General features: G+C 37.3%; 1 protein-coding gene across 2 annotated transcripts; it reads right to left on the bottom strand.

Moving 5' to 3' along the window:
• Nucleotides 1–6,194: 6,194 nt before the first annotated feature.
• On the bottom strand, nt 6,195–26,439 carry LOC131682760 (synaptic vesicle glycoprotein 2B-like). 2 transcript variants are annotated; one of them, XM_058964475.1, is made up of 9 exons: nt 26,183–26,439; nt 22,547–22,651; nt 22,224–22,480; nt 21,661–22,163; nt 21,297–21,584; nt 21,029–21,240; nt 20,750–20,967; nt 20,523–20,682; nt 6,195–13,580 (listed from the first exon to the last, which is right to left on the bottom strand). In XM_058964475.1, exons 2-9 carry the CDS (start codon nt 22,630–22,632, stop codon nt 13,403–13,405), a joined length of 1,902 nt encoding a protein of 633 aa, XP_058820458.1. In that variant the 5' UTR covers nt 22,633–22,651; nt 26,183–26,439; the 3' UTR covers nt 6,195–13,402. The 2 variants fall into 2 exon arrangements, with proteins under 2 accessions (XP_058820458.1, XP_058820457.1); XM_058964474.1 differs by having other exon boundaries at nt 22,224–22,651; nt 26,183–26,438.
• Between the last annotated feature and the right edge of the window lie 293 nt (nt 26,440–26,732).

Genomic DNA, 26,732 nt, shown 5'->3' on the forward strand with positions numbered 1-26,732 from the left:
ACTTTCATTGGTTTAGTTTTCGATAAAAATACACTAAAAAAATCAGTTTGGACCAGTGGTGCAAATTTTCATTTTCAAATGCCAACTTTCAGCTTAATCAAACCCAACCATGGTTCAAATTCAAAGCCTCCCTTAATCATTCACTTTCAAGTTGATGGGATTTTCATAACCAAACCGTACGTCTTCATTTCGAATTGATGCTTTTTTATTCACCAACCAAAGTTGTCATCTGCTCTGTAGAGGCCAGTTCAGGTTAAATGTTGACATATTTTGCATTTTCAAGCTTACATGAACAGTAAGAAGTATGCTCAGAGTACTTTTGCTGGAAAACCCGAGTCAATATCCCAGTACAGAGATATTCACAGGGTCAATGAAATCGAAAATGAATGGCAAATGACTGAGCAGCTCGGCTGTTTGAATGAATGATGAACAGAAAAAAACTGCGAATTGAACATAGTAGGGCATGATTTGAGATTTGTTCTTCCTTCAAGTTCAAAACAACCTGGTAAAAATTTGCAGCTCTGGTTTGGACAAGGAAAAGTTTGTTTCAAATAACTTTTTTTTTCTTGAAAGTGACCAACTAATGACTAATTTTGCGAAAATAACTCCTCCAACATTTTTTTGTAGGATTTATCATTTTTAGACAATAGCCATTTGAAAAAATTGGTTAAAAAAGTTTGACCCTCTCAAAAGCTTGTCTAGATCATTTTTGGAAAAACAAAGTATGCAAAGTGGCTTTTTGTTACAAATTTCTCATGTACAGAAAGTTTCATTAAAATCTGAGAGGGAGCTGCCAACATTTGTTCGAGTTGGCGCGAAATTCGTCATATTTTGAATGGATATGTCATAAAAGATGGATGAACTGACCTGACCATTAAAACGTTTCTGTTGGAAAAGCCTTTGCACTCCGTAACACAATTAAAACTACTTTTAGAAAAATACTAAAACAAGTTGGTCTAATTCTTAAGGCTCAATATCATCAATATCAAGTATATCATGTAAAGCTTTTTTTCTCGGCTTGCTTTTTTCATTGTAGGACTTGTCGACTCTCCAAAACAAGGTTATTGGATGCGTGGTACGCAGTTTTTAAACACACTCTTTTATTTTTACGATTACTACATTCATTTACTTTCACACATAAATAACGAGCATAATCCATAACAATAAATCAAGGAGTTAACATGATCTTGTGAAAAAAAAAATTTGGCTTGCAGTAGCCCCCTTGTGGGAGTGACTTTACGCCAATTTTAGCTCTTTAGATTTCACGTTCAATCTTGATTTTCCAAAAGTTCTTTTCAATGACTTTGGAGGTACTTGTGCCATATGTAAAACATCGAACAGTTTCAAATTTGAAGTTGCGTGATCGTAGTTCTTGAGTGTAATGTACAAAACGTTCTATTTTTGGCGTAAAGTAATCACCGATGACGGTATTTCAAAACCCACTCGTCAAACTCGTTCCAAAAACAAAGATAATTACAAAAATATTGATATCCGTCGTTGGATAACTAGTTATGAACGACGAACTAGTTATGAAAAAAAAAAGTTCAACAGACGTATTTTTGGAGTCAATACGTTTTTATGTACAACGTATCCAACACTTAAATTTATTTAGCGCAGCTCTGTCCACAAATCAATATAATCTTAACAATAGCAAAACAAACTTTAATTTCGTTTTTACTCTTAATTTACTATAATAAACAGCTGTGCGATTGCTACTACGAAGGGTGAGGAAATTACGCTCCTTAGCGGTATAATGCATTTGTTTATATAAACATCGCGTTTATTATGTCATATGTCACAGACACAGTATTCAAACTGTGCTATATTTTCATGTAATTTCCCGGCTTATAATCCACTAAAAGGCTTCCGAGCCGAACAAGAAAGAAGTTTAAAGAAAAATCTAATTCCTACAGCTCTGCGTAAACGATATGTACAGCGCCTCATACTTATTGTTGGAATTACATACAATGAACCCTCTGAATGAGTCAACAAATGCATTCGATGAGTGAGCGAATTTTGATTCATCCAGAATTGAAGTCCTGCCTGTTTGCTGACGTTCGGTTCGTTTCAAGTATTTTTTAACCACTCACTTACATAGTGCGTTCGCTGACCGTTCAGAGTGCACAAACATGGTGGTGGAGAGAGGATTCATCGCATTCTCTCATGGTTCGTTGCTCCATGCTCACTATGATGATTGTGTGCGGCTGAAGCAAGGATGAATGGCTATCAGATGCAATCAAACGAATGAGTGAATTTTCCCATGCCTGGTGACCATCATTGCAAAAGTGATATAGATATATATTGATCATGGTTTTTACTGTGGTGGTTACCCGAAACCGCCATCTTTGTTTTCAAAATGGCCTAAATTTATAAACTACGGTATTTTATGATTATTTTAAATGATACCCATATTGATAGTTGTTTTCACAGTTTCTTGGTCACTATAGGCCGCAATCTTGGATTTCAAAATGGCCTAACCTCCTTTCAAATGGTATCCATGTTACCCTCATCTCTGATTTAAAAATGACTTTAACCATCGAACTTGAGCTTGAGCTTGACCTTGTACGACCACCCCTAGCTGCTACTCCGTTATCGATCTAGACTAGCTGAAGTTGCACAGGGAATCAGTAGATAGTTATGCTTGGGATTAGGGAAACATCTTTCAATGTGCAACTCCTGGTAATCTTAAAGTGTTTATTGATCAAAACCGGCGCCGGCCTGGCCCGAACGTAGATCGCGGAAGGAACGTTAGTCCGATACTTGTTTTGCTAGAGACCGTAAATACTACTGCACATTCCACAAGTATCACGGGAGGACGATATTTGGTAGTAACTAGATATCGACTCATCAACTCATGGACCGGGAACCAACGGCTTTACTTCCCTTCCGAAGGAAGATTTTGCACCTCAGAAAAATCTCAGCGACCTCGGCTGGGATTGCACCCAGACTAACTGGGATGGGTGGCTGTCACACTTACCACTCAACCAACTAAGCCTTCATTTAAAATGACTTAAACCATCGATTTCCGTTATCTATCATCTTGGACCTTTAATGAGTTCGCCCGTTTACACCTAAGACAAGATAAGGCAACTAGTAATACGATTTCTGTATATTTCTGTATTTTGGTAGTACGTCCATCTCTATTTCAATGTTTGTGGCAAATTTGATTCTGATGAATAGACTGTTATGCTGGCCAAATTTGCTAGAAACATGTAGTATATGATAAAAATGTTGGATTGATTAGTTCCAGATATATTTTGGCGAAATGTGAGATAATAAAACAGTCATTATTATGTGTATTATAGCAACATATCTAAATATGACAAAGAAATTGGCTGCACTGCCAACCTCGCTAGTTGCATACAGTCATCTGTCAACAATTATTCAGCAGGGCACAAGAAAGGAAAGAAAACTCTCCAAGAAGAAGAGAAAGAAAGGTTCGGAACATTTGTCATTTTTGAGTGAATTTGTTTTATACTTGTAAAATTAAGCAGAAAAGCCCACTACGTCATTTGTTTTATTCTTTTCTTTTTCGTATCCTCCTGATTTATCAGCTTCAATACAACCTCACTCATACAGAGAAAAAATGCTCGTACCTGTATCCGTCTTGAGTTGCCTCGTCTTATCATAGCTTTTACCCTATATTATTTATTATCTTGGTCGGAGTTATTTATATGTCAGTGAGTGTTCCTTCATATTCATTTGTGAGTGGTTCATTGGAATGGTTCACTTCCATTAGCTGAGACCGTGCTAATGTGAGGTTGGTGTTTAATAGAAACTAAACAGGCAAAAACGTCAAATGACCAGAACCTGTTATTCAATTGACAGTGAACTTTGAGTGACTCAAACGAAGACGGCAGTCGAACTCAACTGATATAGTGGTGGTATGTTTACAGTGAAAGACTCGAAGTTTCACTTGAAACGATTATTTTCGTTTGAAATTGATATTTTACCGCACTGATTGTAGCCTTATCAGCGAATCCGAGTTCACGGGAATAAGATGAATTCATCCAAAAATAGCTAAATCCCTGAATTCAAAACATACAAATGTGTCCAAATCTGTTTAAAAGTGCCATAGTCATAAACATTTTAGTTTGCGGGTTGTCGGCATATTACGGGGTAAAAAATCCATTAACGCTTCCGCATCTTCAATTAAATTTCCCCAAATGCATGGCGATGTTCTAATATGACACTAAATACAAATTTCCTGCGTGGGAATAACACTGAAATTTCATAGATTATAATTTGAAAACATACCCCGTCGGACACATAACGGTTAAAGTCAAATTTGTTATATATGAGAAGATATCACCTTTTTATAAACCCGTACTATACTTATAGCAATCGAACAATCCGGGTATTTGATCCGAATCATTATCGAATGTATTACAGGTTTCCAGAATGTCACTTTTCAATCTTTTTACACAAACTCCACACACGTTCTCCTCGATTACATCCCGCGTATCACTCTGCCGACAGCAGTATGTTTGTATAAATCGTACAGCTCGTGATTCATGCTTTGGTGCCATTTTCCAATATCTATTTTTTATCTGTGTATTGATCGTAGGATATTGCTTGGAAGAATTTATCTTCGACACATCCATTAACCCTATCATGCCCAACTTTTTTCTAGTGCATGTAGGGTTTCAAAACTGTTTTTCCTTGAAAACGGTGGAGTCAAGAAACACGAAAAGCCTATTTTCATAAAGATAGGTGCTTCCATGGCAGTGCTAGAAGTTGGTCAATTTTTACCTTGTAATGCTCAATGCAATTCTCCTAGAATAATTACAATAGTCCAATTACGTGGAAAACGTAGCCAACGACGATTTAAATTGATAAATTTTATCAATTTTCAATAAAATTGCACCACAACGAAGATATATGAAAAAATAATTTTCGGTCGTCAACGTAAACTGTCCCTGACAGCACTGCTCCATCGGAATCCAATCAGACTAATTGCAATAGCTCCAGTTCTAGAGCTGATCCTTGTAACTGTTAATACTCAAATTAAAGACAACAATCACATTAATGAGCCTTACTTGTTTTTGTGAGCAATCAAAAGTTATAGCTGTTTAAAAACGTTGTTGTCCACAAACAACATGGGCATGAATTGGTTAAAGACGAGATTCTTAGAACCCCGGAACACATACGTCCGCAAGTCATCCGAAGCATCTTTCATAGAAAATTTCGAGAAGTCAACTGCAACAATATATTTAGACAGACGGGTCAAATCTCAACGGTTCCACTGGCTTCGGTATATTCAATCCAAAACTTCACCGCCTCATTTAAGGTTTGCATATTCCATATTGGGAAAAATATAGGAGCTTCAGCGAGAACGCTAGAATGGCAGACATCATGGACCAATGGAGAGCTGGGACGGTGGCTACATTCTATAATCCCGAAGGTATCAGTAAAACTTTGGTTCAGAGGAATGGATATGGGATTTCATTTGCGTGATGTCTCGGCTCATGTCTAATCACTACACGTTAAACGCTCATCTCCGACGTATTAGGCTCGCAAATAGCGGTATTTACGCTTGTGTCAAAGGTTATCACGATATCGAACATATTGTGTGGGCAAACGCCGATTACTGTTCTGGCAGATCTCAACAACCCCTTCGGGGCCGAAGAAAGTCACCAAATGTCCCGATTCGAGATGTACTGGCAAGCCGCAATCCCTCTCTATACAGCTTCCCAAAAAAACATCAATATACAGATTTAACTGCCTCTTTTATTTTTCTTATCATTCTCAGAAGCGCCCTCTTTTACCTGTACAGTATACCCACGATAGTTGGATGCGGCTCCAAAGCGACACGAGACATCTCTGTCGAATGATTCAACAAACACGGGACCTACAGCACAAACATATACAGCACATACGCAACTCGAAGTGTTGCCGGTCTGCAGCTGAGTCGTACTACAGGAGGAATACCTGCCAACTCGAGGAGGGTAACCCGGCGCCCCAGTACATTATTCTTCCTGATGAAGGCCGTCTGAATCTGTAACCTATGCCGTTGATCTCCCGATGCCTGAAACTGAAAGTTAATAATTCTCTCACCCTGTCTCTGATACACCCTGACCCTGATACACCCTGTCTCTGATACACCATGACTCTGATACGCCCAGAAGCATCACCTCCTACCCCCCCCCCTCCCCTCCCCCCCCAAACGTCATCGAAAAACAATTAACTAGAAATTTAACATGGTAATGATTCTATTTTACGTTGGTTTTATTTCTTAATGCTAGTTTTTCTTAAATCTAAAATAATTTAAAAAATAATGCATTTACATCTTGTGTTCAACGAAATTATCCATTTGGGCAATCACACAGTTTTATTTTCCTATCAATATATAGCCTAAGGATCCTAACAGTTTAGCTGGTCAAATGGATTTACAAAACAACGATAATCTCTTAGCTATTTCAACGGTTGCTATGTAATGGGTACTATTCCCCTAATAAAGGTCCCTTATAAACTTATATGATGTTGACGTGCTCCCGAAATAATTAGATGTTCAACTTGGTACAGCGGACCTTACACGGACAGAAATATTGACAATAATGCATTGTTAGTAAATTAGGATGATCGATTCAGCTTAGTTTCGTCAGTATGGTACAGCCGTCTTGATCGCGAATAGAGACGTCCAAGTTCCAAAAGCACACTACTTGCGTTCACAACTAAACAGTGGGCCACAGATGATGTCCCGTAAACACAAAAGTTCAGATTGCTGATAAAATCATAGCGAAATCGAAAACGACTAGCAAGCCAATGTGTTGCACTTTGGCGTCTCTTTTCGAGGTTGAAACCATTTTGTGCACAAGGTGTAACTTTTAGTAAGGATTAACGATTTTCTAAATATTCTAAACATTATTCATTTTTTGCATATTGATTTTTCTTGTGAAGTGATATAGTGAACATGTTTCGATTTCGCTACGATCTACGATGGTCAGTCGCTTACTTGTTAACACAAGTAGTGTTCATTGTTGGATTTAATGTCTATGGTTGCAGTCAAAACAACTATACTGAAGACACAGAGTCGAAACGTCAATCTTAAGTTACCAAAAGTTATAAGTATTATATCTTTATGCACAATACAGTTCCAACTAATTTTTATCCTTATAGAGAAATGACAATGACAATAAGCATGTTATTAAACTATATATCGACAGTATGACGGCGTCTTATTCATATAACATGCGAATTGGAATTACGTATTGAATTCGTCTGGTTATTTTACAATATTTCTATCACGTATAAAGTTCACTTCAAGTTACTCATTTCCGTTCATCCCGTATTGCTTCTTTCATGTTGTAATGAATCTGATACGATTAAGTAGTTTGCCCTCTTCGACACATGTCAGTTCATTGAGTCAGCATTGTTGAGATATTATCTAATCTGGCATAAGTTTCGGCAACTATTACAACGAAAAATGAGTCGATCTTCACCGAAGGTCGTCGCATTTTTCGGCGCTGTACCACCGAAACTTATCCAAGATTCCATAACAACCAGTCGTAGCACTGTCACTTACCTGGTATTATCTAATCATGTTGGTATCCTACAATGTAACCCGGTAGAGAAAAAAGTCAATCAATGAGTCCAGAACCATGTGCAAGGCTGGGAGGGGGGGGGGGGTGGATTGTTGGTTCTGGGGGCTCAAACCCCCTCCATGAAAGTCTTAAATCACTGTTATTAATTTCTTAACTAAAATTTACTCTGCAAGAGTAGTCTTTGAAGAAATGTTCAGAGAAATTTCACCGCCGGTGAACTCTCCGTGAAGTTGTTGAGAGCTAAATAGCACACGAAAACGGGCATCGGTATTGATTGATACACAAGACCTACAAGCCCCGGAAAAAAATCTTCGAAGTTTGAGGGTTCCTATACCATTATTTCATAGGAAACGTGTAAAAAACAACAACCCCTATCCCCCTCCCTCTCAATTTTCTGCGCATGGGCCTGCATAAGTCAAACTAACGGGTGTGCAATAAAACATTAGAATGATTTCAATACCTTTCTGTAATTAAAGTAAAGAGCGTAATTTTTTTCTCTCCAAGATAATTACTCTCTGGACTCCCTATAAGTGGGTGACATGTTTCTTTTCGTTCGGATGCTGTCAGTTCAATCGAAGATGGCGACGAAACAGCAAGCACTCCGCGAGCATGTTGTACGGTTTTACGAAACGTATGGTCATCGTGGAAAAAAGCGTACGGTAGACTACTTTCGAGACGAAATCCTGCCCGTGAGTACAATTTACCAGATCTTGACATCCCTGAGCGTGGAGCGGAAGGTCGGTAACGGCCGTCCGCCGAAGATAATGACGAAGAAGAAGAAGGAAGGGTTGAAAAATCTGTTTGACAACAAGGACGGAACGAGTTTGCTTGACGCCGGCCAAAAATATCACTGCTCCCATACCTTGATTCACTGAACCCTCAAGATGGAGGACATCATCTGTCGGAAGAAGACTCGGTCCCCCGAGTATACGGACGAGCAGATAGCGATAGTGAAATCGCAGTGCCGGTAGATAACGAAGAACTACCGCGGGACGTCGTTCGTGCTGGACGACGAAAGTTAATTTCCGCTCTCGAAGATCCACATTCCAGCAAATAACAGCTACTATTCCAGTGACAATTCGGCCACACCCCCCGAAGAAAAATATAAGTTTAAGCATAAACTTGAAAAAAGTTATGCTGTACATCGGACAGAGGGATTTCAAAGCCGTGGTTCAAACCGAGCGGTCTGGCCATCATTCAACAAGTGTACCAGGAGGCGCGTCTTGAGAATATGTTTCTGCCATTCTTAAAGAAGCATCATGCGGATGGTAAGTACGTCTACGTCCCATAACGCCAAGAAGACGCTGGAGTATCTTGAGCAGAAAAAGATACCGTACGTGCCATCCCATTGAGGATTTTTTCGGCTCCCTTACTGCCCTAATGTACAAAAATAATTGGAGGGGAAAGGATACGAAGCAGTTGACCACCAGGATCCGGACTTGTATCCGGAAGATGGACGTCAGTGCCGTCCAGCGCTCTTGTGAGAGCATCGCGACTAAGTTGCGTCGTACGACTGACCAGGGCCCCTTCTCCAATATTCATAGACGTTTTTTTAAAGAATAACAATAATGTTTTTAATACAAAATACTGAATTCGATGAAATTTTTTTTTTGTTACTGAAAAAATTCTCATTTTTTTATTGAACACCCGTTATGTGCTTACACGCGTTTTTCATATTAAAGGATTTAAACCTACTACGACGCAATTACAATGTTTTCTGGAGATATTTTTCACTAACCGCTATAGGAGGGACTTTTATGCAGTGGTTGACTGTTACACCTTAATCTATTATTCTTTTGAATATCATTCAAGTGCGGAATGATTAAATTTGGGATATGTGATAAAATGACATGCATAGTTATCAATAATCGGCTCATTATCAATAGAAAAATAGTTCAAACTGAGAAGCTATTGCATTTCATTTCATAATAAATACTCTCAAACCTCACAAAACGCAAAATTAACCATTTCGCTATATTATCTTAGTTAACTTCTACAGTTTCGTGTAGTAGCTGGTATGTATGAGCTCTATTCAATTATTGTTACTTTTTTTCTATTCGTGTCAAAATTGATAAACAATTCAAAAAAGTGTGCGATGCCAAGTCTATGAATTTTTCAAGCATATTGAAATTGCATTTTCCTTTGAACATGTTGGTGCCATATAAAAATCCTTTTAAGTCCTGCCACCTATCGATTGTATAAGATACATACATATTCCTGATACTGTCGTAAAATGGCAACCGGAGCAAAATTTCATTAAAATTATCATCTTAGAAAGAAACTGAATCAACAAGAAATTATTGAATTTCCAGAATATTTTGCTTTTATTATCTGTAACCTTCACACCCTTAGCCACTAGAAGAAAATAATGGTTTCATTATATCAGCCTTACCGAAAATGTGAAGAGCCTGGGGGTTCGTGTACGTTGTATTGTTAACCATTAAATGCGCAATGTTGTTTAAAATAAAACAAGTTTAAAATTAACATTGCGAAAATCACCTCAAAATTATCATAGTATTGAAGCTATGAGACGAAAATTGAAAACAAAAATTGATCTGCGCTTGGTCAAGCCAATCAGACTTTAGACAAAGATAGATATTCAAAAATCTTCAAAGTTTGGTTTTCCACATTACAATTGGTCGGTATTAAGTCAGACCGGACTAAGTGACAATATATTGATTTGGCCATAATTCTTGTTTATTGTTACATATTTCAAATCTGGCAAAAGTCAAATGTAGCTGAAGAAATTATTTATCCAGTGCTATCATTTTCTTATTTCTTGATGTCTTGCGACATAGTCCAGTTTGACTTAACACCAACCAATTCTTAGTCTACTTAAGCCGGTTGTAATAGAACAAGAATACGGAAGAGAGGAAAAATCTGGTAGAACGCGTAATAATTTAGGCTCAAGGGATATGACCGATTCCAATGCAATTATTTTTGTCCCATAAATGGCTGAATCGGAATAAATGCAAATCTAGCCGGTATGGCGAACTTGTATCAAGTTTATATTAGACACTAGTCGGTAGTACTAAAATGCATCAGGAAATTAATTGTAAGCATTGGAGTGATCGTATTTGAAATTTGTTTCAAAATGTTTCGATATGTATCGGAATATAAAAACAAAGAACAATCGATCAGCACTGTGTATGAGAAGTTTAGCTGAACTGCGGGGTTGTCACTGGTACCACCGCACGTCTCTTTAATTAAAAATCAATGAATCACTATCGGCATCTTCTTAACTGTTGGAAAATTTGATGTTGCGTTTCTTTAATTCACGAGCCTCGTTTCAGGTTTACGCCATCAGCCTTTAAGGAAGACAGATCATCTAGCCAGCCAAAACAATGTGCTTTTTTTTGTTTTATGCTTCAGAACAAATTATGAAACCTTACAGTTTAGTTGAACAAGCATAAGAACTATAAACCGCAAGGTTTTGATCCCGAAATTTTTCAAAATACATGAGTTATCACCGGTGCCACGGATCATGATCCTTGCAGAAATTATTAAATCGATTACCGTGTACGCAGCCCACCTGGGCTCGAATCCTAAAGCCGCACATAAGGTTTTCCTAAAAATAGATTTTTCTAACTCGTAAAATGACCCTAAGATTAAAACCTGTGTAATTGAAATAAAAAGAGTACCCAAATTGCGGGCGCGATAGCGTTGACTCTTAATATAGGAAACTTGAGTATGGCTTTTTTCATTCCTAACGTGTTTAGTTGTGAATCAAAAATCTCGAAAACATGGATATTTTCATGTTTTTATAATTTTTTTTCATTGCGGCCCTCTTCACGGTTTCTTTGTCGAACAACTTTATTAAAAAAAAATCGGCATCTGTAAAACTTCGGGATATGAAAGAATGCACTTTTCCCTTCATTTGAAAGTAAAATTAAAATATTCTTTCGGGGGGTCTAGAACAACAAGTTTTTGGATTGAAAACTTAAGTTTTTAATGAAATTAAAACGCATTTTTGCTACTAATTGGTACTATAGACATTCAAAAAATACTAACGGTGAGAATCTGATGAACAATCTCATTGTCTGCAACTTCGTAGAATGCTATAAATCGATGTAAAATAACCCGAGAAAGTTATTAAAATTTGATCAGTTTTTAGGTGTGCGCGGGGCTTATGGATTAAGAAGACGATAAACAAGGGCTTACAAAAAAATGTTGGGTTTAAATAAACAGTAAATTCAGATAAATTTCAATGTATACAAAGTCCCATTCTCAGTATAAAAATTATTTTCAGATTCCTCCGGGTCTTGGGCGAAAATGACACTAGGAGGTGTGAAAGGAAATTTATTCGATAATCTTATACCTTTTCAAGATGTTGATTAATGTAGTAACGGATTTTATCATGCTTTTTTCATTTCTATTCTCGCTCTAGGAGATAGCTAATATAAACTAGAATGACCCTTCATCCTGATCCTATCCTGCCTGGTAAAATACAATTGGCTTAAATTCAAAGCTTTATATTTGAATGAACTAAAGAAGACAGCTCGAGTCATTGTAATAAACGACGGATTTTATTTGCAATTTTGGGTTGAGATCCTGTTTGTCTTTATCAACATTAAAAGAAAGATGATTGAAAGAAAAAAAGCTCTTCGAGTTTTGGATCCATCTTTTGGGGTAGATTCATTTCATCAGAATTTATAGATGCAGAATTTTGCTTATTTAATTTTTTTTCAAATCGAACACACTTCACATAATCTTAGAAAAAAGAACAAAACCAAGTTTCATCACTTCCTTTAAGAAGAAAGTCCGGAGTCGTTGCTCGTTGAACACGGATCACAACAGAAAACGAACAAGAAAATATCAGGCTGGACTATATATTTAAAAAATTCTCAAAGTAATACAAGACTGTTTATTTATGATTTCCCTCATAATATGGGATAAGGGCATAGACAACATATCAAGAAGACAAAGGTTAGGACAAAGAATATTTTATTCTTACTTTCAAATGAAAGGGAAAAGCCCATTCTATCACATGCTGAAGTTTTACCAATGCCGATTTTTTTCGAATAAAATTGTTCTACCAAACACACCGTGCACTTGTTTCGTACAACAATCGGAAACGAATGAGAACTTGCATTGAATGAAAAGGTGGTTGCTTCGTTTGACGTTATTAGTCGCCTCATTGAATGTTGAAGTCACTGGCAGGCGAATATGATGAATGCTCATTCAATGACCTTCGAATATTTGACTCTCCTTTAGAATATTAAGAACTCGTGTTCTTGTAAGATATGCTCATTGACTAGAATAATCAAATCTTACGAACGACCAACATTTCTATTGGGGCATATATGGACTGGATCATTACTACAAAGCACACAAAATTGAGCGCCATTAGGGCAGGCAATAGTGCGATTACTTCGGACTTGCACTCCAATATTTGTGGCTATTATCACAGAGAACAGACGTTCTGTACAAAAAAGGCTGTTCAAAGGTAGTTGACAAATTACCATCAGATACGCTACTGTCGCTATTTCGCTTAGAAAGTGAGTGTGAATGTATTGATAGCTGATAACATAGATTTTAAAATGGTCTAATGTCTCTACCTTTAGTTGGGATCGGCTGATATGGCGGCGCTAGTGTTTTAACGATAATTATAAACTTATTTGTTTGAACAAGGTTCTCTATGCAATTATTATATCAGTAATCTGCAATAATATAAAACAAATCCGTCAATACATATATTGTAAAACTATTAAAAGAATTGGGAAAATATGGCAAACGAGCTAGAAAAACATTTTTTTTACAATCCCTGTTACTTACAAGCATGAACTATTTTACAAGAGTTTTACCTAATATTTATTTGCTCGGGAGAGATGCTGCATTTGGATGGCTTGTTGATCTGTTCACAGCAACAGGCAAGGATCCTTCAGAATAATTGCTGATGAAATAGGAACGCTGAGAAACATCGCCGACATAATTGCTGCAACTTTCGAAGAGATCACTGGAAAAGCGGCGTACATTGGACCACCCATTAAAGCTCCAATGTGACCACCACACACAAAGAATCCAACGGCTGTGCATCTGGAAATGAATGGGTACATCGAGATTTAAGTCTCTTATTTACAGAACATCACAGAAAGAAAAAAAAAACAACCTAAATAATTAGAATTCCGTCAGGCATTTGTTCAATAAATCTCCAGTGGGTTTGTCAAGAAATTTGTTTTGGTTTTCTCTTGCGCACAGAAAAAACCCGCTCCACTAACATCATTAGTTGGTCCTATTCTGGGGCGGGACCTGCGGATAGGTTTCTTTTTGCATTTCTCATATAAAGAAAGGCTATGCAATCACTCCAAAAGGCAACCTTTCAACCGAGGGCCGGAGGGCCGAGTGTCATATACCATTCGATTCAGTTCGTCGAGATCGCAAAATGTCTGTGTCTGTATGTATGTGTGTGTCAAATAATGTCACTCACTTTTCTAAGAGATGGCTGAACCCATTTGCACAAACTTAGTTTCAAATGAACGGTATAACGCTCCCACAAGACGCTATTGAATTTTTAATTAATCGGACCTCTGCTTCCGGAGTTATCGGTTGAAGAGTGCGGTCACACAGCAAATTCCCATATAAACTGATAACCGTATGATGTCCAAATAATGTAATACATATTCAAATACGTTCAACACTACTTGGAAAGGCCCAATTGCACCACTAGGTGGATTAAAATAGTTTTTTTCTGTTCATTTTAGCTTTCGTCTCGCAGAGCCACTCTTTCTACCTCCGGAGGTCGCGCATATGACCCACTGAACGAGCAGCCGCTGATGCCCAAGACGATTTCGCTTGTTTTTCAGAGCAGCGTGCACTTAGTGCACTAGCGCGACTGCCGGAAGGTTAAATGGACTGGCTGCATTTGACAGTATCTCCTGGCTGCATCGCCTTTCGATTTTTTGCTATTCGCATGTCTCCTCTCAGGTCTTAGTGTATACTGTATTATGACGTCACGCATTAAATTGAACAAATGGTGATCCTTTTGTTTATATTTTAGATTCCAAGGACCAGTTTTTGTCCAATGTTGTGAGGATAAGGCTCTATGCTCTATAATTGAAATTTATCCCTAGGGTGAAAACCATATTAATATAGAGTCCCTTTGTCATATATATCTTTTGCTGTACTTCATGAAATTAATAAAGCTCTTCGCTGTTTTGTCAAAAAATATGTAGTATTAGGTTTTAAAGTACGCATTGCATGCATTAATAACGAAAAGAATGTTATTTGAAAAATCTTTACAAAACTAATCGGAAAAGGCGAAATATTCCAGTACATCTCGGTCAGTGCCGTCCATATAATGCAACAAACGAACACTAAAATGATGAAAAGTTTTAGGTACGCTACGATTTGTTTCTATTACCATTCGTATTGAGCTGTTTGGAGTGAATGGAGCATATGCTTAAAGCTCTGTAAATTGCAATTGCAATTGCAATTGAATTAGTTTGTCGTTGCGTGGTATTAGCAAGGGCCATTTCCGATGGTTACAAAGTAGCATACACCAGGGCGGCCCAAAACAAATCGCCATTTATCACTTTTCGAGAAAAACGATTTTTAAAGTTTGAGATTGAATATCTTGAAACTTATAAACGGTTGAAACAATTCAGAGAAGACAATTGATGCTTCTATATATTCTGTATTAATCTTTCAAATATTACGAAGATCGGTTGACTATATTGAGAGTTTTAAAAATGTAAACAAAAGTCGCACTCACACGTGTCATAGGTGTATTGATGACAAGATTTGTATGGCTTGTCAAATTTTAACTTTTATTCATATCTTTGGCTTAATTTGTTCAATAAACAATCAGTTAGATGTATTTTGCAGGAAATGAGTCAGTGAATTTAGAAAAGAAAAGTTATTTTTGATTAAAGTGTTGCCAAATATGCTATATTTCCAGTTTAAAACTTAATTTGCATTTTTCCCACAATTCGTGTATTTTTATTTTGAAAATGATTATGCCATTGTGTTTCTCAGACAGATTTTCATAGCAAAACATCTAATACATCAAGATAACTTGTGCCAATCCCCAGACGCTGTTATTTTAAGCAAAAATCACAGAATTTCTCAACACGTTTCTCGCTATATCTCAGTAACCAAGCAGAATATCAAAATGCTGAAAACGCCACTTTGTAGAGCTTTTAGACAAGTAGTAACTCAGTTTACTCCAAAATGGCGTTTGTCACAAGATAGCACAACAGCGACGATTTGCATTTGCATTTTGACAATGTGTAAATATCCGTATCTGTCATCAATTTGATGGATTAACTGTCGATAAAGTTACCTCATGTGGCTGAAACTCTTTCAAGTCAAGTAAGATCGATAGTTTTAGACAAGGATCTCCTCACATTTTCGTAAAAAATCAATTAAAAATCGCTGATGTTTTACGAGCTTAACAAATTTATTTTTAGATTCAAATAGTCTAGCTTTATCAATGTGGATATAAAAGATAGATTTTATTCTTCATTTTTTAACTCAATCGACTCTTAATTTGATTCACAATCTTTATATTGATTCTATTAAGCAAGCATAGCAATCCTTTGTTTCAGAGCTCAAATATTTCTCTGAAAGTAAGTGAACTACTCACTCAATTCAATATCTCTCTCATCAAATATTTGAAACTCGCTCAAAGAATTTGAGTTCAGGGGAATATACACAGCAAAAAAATATGAAAATCATCTTAAGCGTAATTCATAATATCGCAGAAAAGCCTTTCATGTAATTATATGTCACGAATAAATTTACTCTATATACCATGCACGTGAAAGGAACCCTGAAAATCATGCAAATCTGTATGTTCCTGTGGAAATTTTCAACTTTCAGCCAAAATATCTAATTTTTACATGATTTCATGCGAAACGGTTTTTAGCCAAAAGACAAACTAATTGCGTTAAACACATACCTGCATGAACTGCAGCTCAATGCGCTTAGATCGTTCACGCTAAAACGAAACTTATATAGGGTGTTGAGCCTATTTTTGCCATGTTTCTATTATCACCCTAACCATTTGAAACCGTTGGTTAGAGCCGCGTCTGCCATTGTTGCGCAACACATTGAGTCAAATGGTAGCGCAACAATAGGAGCACTCGATTCGAGTTTTCGTTGCGCTCAAACACGTAAATTTTATTGTTTTCAGCGCATTTTTGTTATTGTCTTGGTTCATATCAACGAAGCAAATCTGTTGATGCCAATTTGTACGCATTTCATTGATTGTAGTCCGAGTAATTAATGAATTAGGAAGGCACCCTCCATAGAATGGCGAAAATAGGCACTTTACCCTACGCCACTTTGCAGTCACATTGTTATGTGTTGCTTTAGCTCAGCCAGTAAGGGGGTGTCTTTGGTGAGTCCAATGATTGTCGGTTCAAGTTTTGGCATTACTTCACGGGATTTTTTTGCTGTCAGTATGGTCACCAACACATACGTACATTATTTATAACACGATTTGTGGCCCATGTAAAATTAATCACACGCACAATTTTTCACAATTGGTCGCGTTTCCTTTATGTGCAGTATGGTTAGCATAATTTTATATGGACTTTTTTATCTGTGATCATTTAATGTCAACAATGCTGCTTCGGCAACTGCGTATGTCGTAAATATGGTTGCCAGATACTGCTTTCATTCCGCACAATCTCGAAAGCATCTCATCAGACCTGGGAAAAGTTGTAATTTCATCGTAAATAATTTTAGAGCTCAATCGCAATTGCTTTGCTAAAACTTAGTAGCGTCACAGATAAATAAATTCCATGTAAAATTATGCTAACTATACTAAAAAAAAATATGAAAATAGGGTTGTCTACCTAACGTTAACTATAACGTTTAAACTAAAAAAAATAATAAAACTCTATTTTATATTCTTCTAAAGCAAACTTGTTGATAAAATGATTACCTATTAGGTAATGAAAATATAATTAGAATCAATCAGCAAACCACTGAGATATGGCCTTTTGAATTAAATATTCCAACTTATTTATTATTCTATTTTTTAATTTACTCGTTTACCTATAACGTTAGAAAGACAACCCTATTTTCATATTTTTCAATGAAGCATATAAATAACACCTTTTGTACATTATATTCATACACCCAAAACAATTTCCCAATGCAAAAAAGGCATTACATCCTTTCGTGCATATTCCGAATTAGAATCATGCCTTCTTCGCATTATAGACCAAGCATAGTTACTGCATTATACCAACACAGCTTGATTCATGATGAAATAAATTGATTGAGAATACACGTTACCATATTATCTGCCCGCATGTAAAAGTATTAGTTGGTTTTGCTTGCTGAGACTCCAAAAAAGGTGATGCATTCTATACATGAATACATCTGTGGTGTTTGTAAGAAGTTCTGTCTTCATACACGCAGAATTCTATTTATGCATCGATAGCATACTTTTCTATCTACCTCTCGTTTCTTCTGCTGTAAATTTTATGCATTGGACATATTCGGTCTATCCACTCATTGAATGCTTACTAAAAGTATATGCATGAAAATGCATAAAAATCACAGCAGAAGAAAAGAGACGGGAATAGAAACTATGCTAACTATGCATATTTTTGTTTCTCAGTGTACACAGTTACGCTTTTTTGTATGCGAACAGCTCAATTCCAACCACACTAAACGCGTGAACAGTTTGCGTTTATGAGAGTGTGTGATATACGCGTTATTCTCCCATAGCGAATGGGTTTTGCCGTAAAATCATCGCTCTCTCATTCTATGCTTCAGAGAAAAGTGGAAGAAAATTATTTGTGCTCAGATTGATTTGCGATGATCGTTGACCAGGGCGATGATGTGCGCTCGCTGGATGACATGGCGTCAAAATTAACGAAATTTGTCTAAATACAAACGAGAAGCACTTTAGTTTCGATCAAATTAGAGAAAGTTTGCATTGTTTTCTATTGTCTACTGCTACTGGTATTTGTTGATGACATTTCAAGCGATTTTGACGTTGTCAAACTGACCCCCATTGATCGGTTGAAAAACGATGTTACCTATTGAGTTCTGCAATGAACTTATATGATGTAAAACCTAATTGTCAAACTCTGTATGTAGAGATAGGGATGCCAGTTACCTGTGTGCGCTGGATTCGCATGTTCGGGAAATAATACAAACTGAAATGAGTAACTGCCACTGATGCTCAAAAGTGCAAAACCATGTCATCACTGCCCTTATAGTTTATGATATTTTAAACTTAAATACTTTTACTGCGAAATACTGATATGATATCACCTGAAAGTACTGTTGATATGAGGAATACCAGAAATGATTGGGGGACGGCTTCTATCAGACAAATGTTGAAATTTGTTAGCCCAATGTTCCCATATAGGTAACTTTATCCTGCGTATAGTGCGCTTAAATAATCATTAATCATTATTAACATTTATGAACCTATCTAGTGGCTAGAACTCGCATATCGCTGGTAAATTTAGGGTTGAGAGAACGCCGAAAGCTCAATATAAAATCAACACATAATCACCCACACCCCTTCAATTTGATGATGCTATAAACTGTTCTCTCCAATATGCAGCATGTGATCAGTAGAAAGGCGAAATGGAAACAGGTCCTTGAGCGCGTATTAGTATTTTCAGAGCGCATATGTATCCGAGTGAAGATGTCCTTTACATGTGTATTAGAGAGGAGTCATTTCAATACTAATTCTCCGATATCGTTAAATTCACTAATACATTCCCAACTGTGGGTTTGTATAAGTTTCTGTGGTGTAATCGCCATTTAATGCATTTTTGTCCCGGACCAATATCGCTTTCTATGCATTATACCAGTTACAATGCAAAATTCTCATTAGAATCATGCTTATTCGCATGTAATTCATACGGTTCGCGTTTTGGGTGTATAGTTAAATGGTAAGGTTTTTCATTAAAACCGCGACACGTATAAAAGATCTAAATAGTCAATAAACAAACATGGATTCACTCTTGAAGTCTGGTAGAAAACCCATCTATGATCGCATACCACATTCAAATTGTTATAATTTTCGATTCCGTCAATAAAATATTTTCAAACTTGCATGGGATATACTTGAATACTATATCTTTCGAATTCCAAGTACTAAATGAGTAGATTAATACTTTTTTGTTTATAAATGTCAGACCAAACCTGTGGGTGTTTGCTGATTGTTTTAAAATTTCAAATCGCCATATCTCTCAAATTTCTCAATGGATCATTTTGAAATTCACTGAGAAGATGCTTGGATACTGCATCTTTCGAATGTCATATGCCGAATCCATGGTCATTTTTTTGTTAACAACTGTTTTAGGCACACCATGACTATGAATTATAAGCGTTCAAAGCCACTTTTCGCTATACACCATTTTTGTTGAATATCGAAAACAAAAAGGTAATTCTACGTTAAAACTGCCAAAATTCTTCAAAATCGTATTGGTTTGACTGAGTAGCCGCCGCCAAAGTGTTTCAAGTTTCTGATGTTAATTAACCCTTTCATGCCCAACTTTTTTCTAGTGCATGTAGGGTTTCAAAACTATTTTTCCATGAAAACGGTGGAGTCAAGAAACACGAAAAGCCTATCTTCATAAGGATAGGTGCTTCCCTCGCAGTGCTAGAAGCTGCTGAATTTTTACCTTCCAATGCTTAATACAATTCTCCTAGAATAATTACAGTAGTCCAATTACGTGGAAACTGTAGCCAAAGACAGTCTAAATTGATAAGTTTTATCAGTTTTCAATAATATTGCACCATAAAGAAGATATATGAAAAATTCATTTTCCGTCGTCAACGTAAACTGTCCCTGGTAGCACTGCTCTATCGGAATCCAATCAGACTAATTGCAATAACTTCAGTTCTAGAGCTGATCCTTGTAACTGTTAATGTTAATTGTAAATTAAAGATAATAGTCTCATTAATAAAGCCATGGGCATGAAGGGGTTAAAAAAGATGATTCTGACACACATCAGAAATTTTACTAGTTTTCTGTCATCAAACTGTTGTTATATCTACCTCAATGGTGTTGTATAACTTTCGATTGCCAGCAACGTTAAGGCCGCGATACCAGCTAACATCAATCCTTGTGCTGAACCAGCTGTCCATATCACTTGCAAATCATGGTAGAGAAAAGCAACCGTAATGCATAGGCAGATGGAAAACCCGAAGCATAATGCTGAAAAACAGTTTCACATTACACAGCTGTCAATTTCGAACATATTCAATTGTTTAACGACGTATACTTGCTGTTCTACTACGACCAAATCGGTGTGACCCTTCGCCAACCATTAACATAAACACGATTCCCGGCAACAAAGCTCCGAAATGCGATTTCCACAATGAGTCTAGGTAAATGTTAAATTCGAAATCCCTGTCACACGTTGCCAACAATCGAAGTGTTGTAATGTTGTTCATCATGCATTCAACAAAATGACGTTCGGTCAAATCCGTATCGATCAACCTGTAAACATAGAATTTGGTTGCTATTTTTCAAATCAAATTATAGAGAAAAACACCCTTACCCCACATCTTCAAGTATGCTGAATTTGAACTGAGTACGACTCGTCTTGACGTTGGTGAATTCGGTGTTCTGAAAAGTACAGTTATTGAAGGTTACATGACTGATGAACATTCTTCGAAAGGTGCAGTTGACGAAGCGACAGTTATTGTAGACTATATTTTCGATAGATTTGTTGAAATCGGTGTTTTCGTAAAATAGATTATCTTTGTTGATCTGTAAAACAAAACAATAATAACTACAGAGGTCTTATCAAACCGCTTCATCCATACTGTATTCCGGTAGTAGTTTTCCGATTCTGTACTTTTTGAGTACTCGGCAATGTAGATGGTTAACCCGTGATAAACCAAGATTGTTGCTGTCCACGCCGCAAAGAGCAAAAGCGTTTGCTTCAAGTTTAATTTGTTGAACAATTGGGAAAAGCTACCGAAGAACAGGGTTATACTTGTGGCCATCTCCTGCAATACTGATGTCGGCAAATTGCGATGCGTTCGTGTTCCAGGCAACTCTAGTTCTGTTAGCGAGTATCCACCACGAGTTCGATTGTTTTGATATATTTTCTAAAATAAGGAGTCAAGTGTAAGTTTTATTTATCTACAGAATTGAATGCTCATAAAAAAAAGGAGAAATGCAAACCTGGTAGATTGTTAATGCTTCAACCTCTCTTGAGTTCTCAAGCAAATACCTAGGTGATTCTGGCAGCCAGAAAAGGCCCAGAATAGAAGCAAATGTCGGTATTGTGCTTAACAATAAATATCGATGCCAAGCACTGAAATGCTCCTTATTTTCCAGCATCATTTTTTGACCTGTAGCCGGAACGGTGCTCGTTGCAATAGCTCCTGCAACTAAACCACCTGCGACGCCAAGCGCTCCAAGTAAACCCAATATACGAGCTCTGAAATTAACTGGGGTCAACTCACACAAGTAAACCGAAGCAGTTGGTAGGGCTCCTCCTATTCCGGCGGCTGCACAAAATCGAGCCATCATGAATGGTCCATACGTGGGCATAAAAGCAGCAATAACCGAGAAAACACCACATACTGCCAAACAACTCAGTAGGGACTTCCTCCGACCAGCTCGTCCAGCCAAACCACCCCATAAAAGAGCTCCCAAAGCCATACCCAGCAGAGTGATAGAACCTAAAAAAATAACGTGAAATGTAAACATCGTTCGCATCTCTAACATACAACAGTCACTACCGAGCCAGCTTTTCTCAGTATCCAGAATGCAATATTCGACCTCCGCTGAAGGTATGATGTAGAATACAGCATAAATTTGGATGGCATGTCCGGATAAACCGAGACCGGTAATGATGGAAGCAATCAGTTGAAATTTTCCGAAACCAGCCTGTTTTATTGCATCAGCGTGAAACTGACTCAAAATGGTCTCATCGTTATAGTCAATCAATTCGCCCGATTCCGATTGAGAACCGCGAGCCGTCGAATTCGAGCCCTGGCTGTGGGTGGAATGATGATTACTGGTATTATTGTGAGCTTGCAGCTGAGAGCTTGATATGCCTTGCGTGTATTGCATTGTCCCAGCTGGAATGCCAGTCACCGATGGAGATCTAGGTCTAACCAGAAAAGCCTCTTCCGAATCGTCTGACATGGTGTTCACTAAAATTCATCTAACATTTTGCAAAGTAAAATTACGAAAATTATTTATGTTTTTTTTAACTACGCTTGTGATATCGTGGACAAAAAGATTAGTAGTTTCAGTAAGATTTCTTGCCATTATGTCTTTTCATCATTTCCCTGATGGGAAGGATTGGGGAAGTGGTAAGTTTAGGGGTAAGAAAAATAACAGTACAGAACAATTGAAACAGAGCATTCTGGACCCCGGAATGATGCTGAACGATCTGCAGATGCTACAATAGCAGAAATAAAACTTCCAACCCCCGAGGGATTTAGAATTTTTATTTAAATAGTGAGCGCATATATCAACACCCCGAGGGGATGTTGAGATAACAGAATGACAACACCCCCGAAGATATATTGTTTTTCAAATATGGCTTAAACTATAGCTCTTTACCACACTGCGTTAGGAACAATAGCATATGCTTGAGTTTCAGCTCTCTGTACATAGGTGCATATATATGGAGAACCAAAAATCCAGATACGCTATTGCATTACTGCTGAGCAGTTACATATCAAATGATTTGAAGTTCCGTAATCGGATTCACAAAGGTCACAGGAATAATACTCAGCACGTTGCATAGTAACCATGTGATAATTGAGTCTGCAATATCCAATCAGTGCCCTGGCTAGAATACTTCAATTGAGCATGGAAAAATACACCAATTTTTTGACATTTTCGGACGCACATCCGGCAGAAAAGTTTTTATTTGAACGCAAGTTTGCAAGCTACACCAATGGTCAGCATACTCGGATACAGTCCAAAAGCGAATCTTGAGCTTTATCCACCTTATCGAAAATGGTAAAACTGGTTCTGGACAAAGTCAGTCGCAATGCCCGCTGTAGCCAATTCGTCCGCCCATTCATTTCCAGTAATACCAAAATGACCGGGTACTTATAAGTTCGACATACGATTACTAATTTCGATCTCGAATCTATCAAACTAAAGGCCCAAACGTAATAGCGACGGAAGCGGAACGGCAACGGTACACAGAATCATGGCGGTTTGTACTAAAATACGCCACCATTGAGTCTGCAATATCCAATCAGTGCCCTGGCTAGAATACTTCAATTGAGCGTGGAAAAATACACCAATTTTTTGACATTTTCGGACGCACATCCGGCAGAAAAGTTTTTATTTGAACGCAAGTTTGCAAGCTACACCAATGGTCAGCATACTCGGATACAGTCCAAAAGCGAATCTTGAGCTTTATCCACCTTATCGAAAATGGTAAAACTGGTTCTGGACAAAGTCAGTCGCAATGCCCGCTGTAGCCAATTCGTCCGCCCATTCATTTCCAGTAATACCAAAATGACCGGGTACTTATAAGTTCGACATACGATTACTAATTTCGATCTCGAATCTATCAAACTAAAGGCCCAAACGTAATAGCGACGGAAGCGGAACGGCAACGGTACACAGAATCATGGCGGTTTGTACTAAAATACGCCACCATTACTGCGTATTCAAAACGCAATGAACATCAGCGGTTAGACTCTCCCCTGTCGCTGATACACAGATGTAGGACTTCACACACACCTTCCCTCCTCCCCCTTAAATATCTTCGCAAAACTTATGTGCCCCCCTGTCTTCTAGTTTTAGTTGATCAATATATAATCTCGTTAAGAAATGCCCAACAGTACCAATACTTAAAAACAGCCCTAATTAATCCCTCCTAATCTTAATAAAATTGAACCACTCCCTCTAGTTATTTTTACTGTATCGATTTTGTTGGCTATTTTTAGTTTAGTTTTTAGTTGCTTGTAAAATGTTCCGCTTAGTTAATATTTAATTGCTCTAATAATCTCTCTTCTAAAAATCCTAATGTACATTACTATACAAAAAACACACATATGGCGAATGACCCACAGAGGTTAAAGCCTCAAATAAACGACAACAAAACACATACAAAATGTCCCCCCCTAATCTTACGAAAATTCTATTTTCCCTTCTTGTATAAGTTGTATAAGTTAGATGTAAAATTTCTTTAGTTTCATTATATAAAAACAAAATAATATTTCAATGTGTAACCCCCTAGTTTTAAGAAATTCAAAATTTAAAACAAAGAAAAAATGGCACCTTTAAACTAACGCAAACGTGCCTTATCAAATAAACGAATTGAATAAAAAAGTCAGCGGTTAGAGCGCGGTAAGCGCTTGACATTTCTTTGTTGATAAACTTTGACCAAATCAAAACGGCTTTCCTTTTCCAAAACTCAACGCTTGACATTTGGGGGTTTTCATACAACAACATACAATAGACATTTTCTATAGGGATAACCTTAAACTGTTTTTAAACTTGTAGGATTTATTAGATTCCAAGCTCTTCTACATAATTTTTTGAGTCGAACAAGTTCGATATTCCACCGAGATGTTCCTCTAGAAGCATGTCGCATAACTCGAAGCGGGCAAGCCTCTTGGTTTGCTGCTACTATCAGTGAGTTTGTTTTGTCCACGACCTCATCCAAGTCACGTGGAGCTATATGAGAGAAGAACGAACCAAGACGCAATACAGCACAGTTAAGCAATGAACACCGACGAAATTTCAAGTAATACATTATTCACATTACACAGTTATAACAAGTTAAAATAATTAGCAGTTAGAAAAATGTCATCAAGATAGCGTTAACAGGGCCGGCGGAAAGCGTGGGTAGTATGGGTAGTACTACCCACTCGAAAATAACCGAGTGGGTAATTACCCACTCGAAATTTTGAACCATTTCCAAAAATTTAGATGTGCAACGCATGCATCTCGCACTACACACATTTAAAAAACATCGATGTACCACAATTCCATTTGCATAAACGAATGTGATTTAATGTGAATGTAATGTCAGCGTGTGCATTGCGAAAAGGGAAAAAATCCTTACTAATGGACCCCTCACCCTATGCTTTCTACCCACTCGGGCGTAAAGTGTTTCGCCGCCCCTGAGCGTTAATACAAATTTTAACTGTTAGTATTAACGTAGTATAACGCAAACACTAAAGCCAAAGGCTTTGATGCCATAGAAATATCAACCAGGAATTTTATGCGCAGTATTTGCTTTCCTCACGCAACACAATGTTTCCGTTCTGTGGTATGCCGCGCACAACGTACTGGTGATGCCCAAGGACATGAACCCTCCTAATACGCCAGAGCTACGTCCAATACAAAAATATTGGGCAATCTTCAAGCGGAACTTCAAGAAGACGCGAAAGACAGTTGTCAACAAGATGCAGCTCAAGGTATACTGGCGTTCTGCGAATAGTGAAGCTTAAAAAGGTTTTATCCAACCATTATTCTGAATTTGAAAACACCCTACAAACCTACGAATAACTAAGAAAATGATATCAATCACTACTTTGAGTTGGTGAAAACTTTCACCATATCTGAATTTCTAATCGCGTCGTAGACAAACTGCATTTTTACAGCGCGATGGTTCAATTATACAAGTAGGTTCTGGATTATGTTTGTATACAATTTTCAAACACGTCGTCCAAGAAGCCGTTCAATTATTTTATTTTTTCAAAATTTCTTCACTTACTTGGATGCATGAACGTATTTCACTTTATGTTAGTTCGATGTATTTAACACAATATTTGCGTTTTTAAAGTCTTTACACGATCAGGAGCATATTATGAACTTTATCGCTGATAATCAAGTCATGGCTGATCATTTAGAGGCACTGTTAAAGATTAATGCGTGTTTTTCACGTTTTCAAAAATTGAAAATAATGCTGCGAACAATTGAGATGAAAAACAGAACACTATTTTATCCATACCATATTTTGAAGGAAGAAAATCGATCAAAATTTTTCGAATACTCACGGCGCATGCTCGCCGCCACTCAAATATCAAAGTTAAAAGTAACCAATGCAGTAAACGTCACTTACGATGTGTACTTTCGAACCGACTGTTTTTTCGAACCTTGCAATGATTTACGTTTACTAAAATTCTTCGTGCAATAAATAAAGAATGCTTTTGCTACCATGTAGTTCATCTAGTACTTTTTGTTATTTTAGTAAATCTTAAACAGAGCTAAAATCAGCGAAGTTGATGGCTTCGGTGTTGATATATCTATTGAAACAAGTTCTT

This window comes from Topomyia yanbarensis, chromosome 2, assembly GCF_030247195.1.
Source record: "Topomyia yanbarensis strain Yona2022 chromosome 2, ASM3024719v1, whole genome shotgun sequence".
NCBI lineage: Eukaryota > Metazoa > Arthropoda > Insecta > Diptera > Culicidae > Topomyia > Topomyia yanbarensis.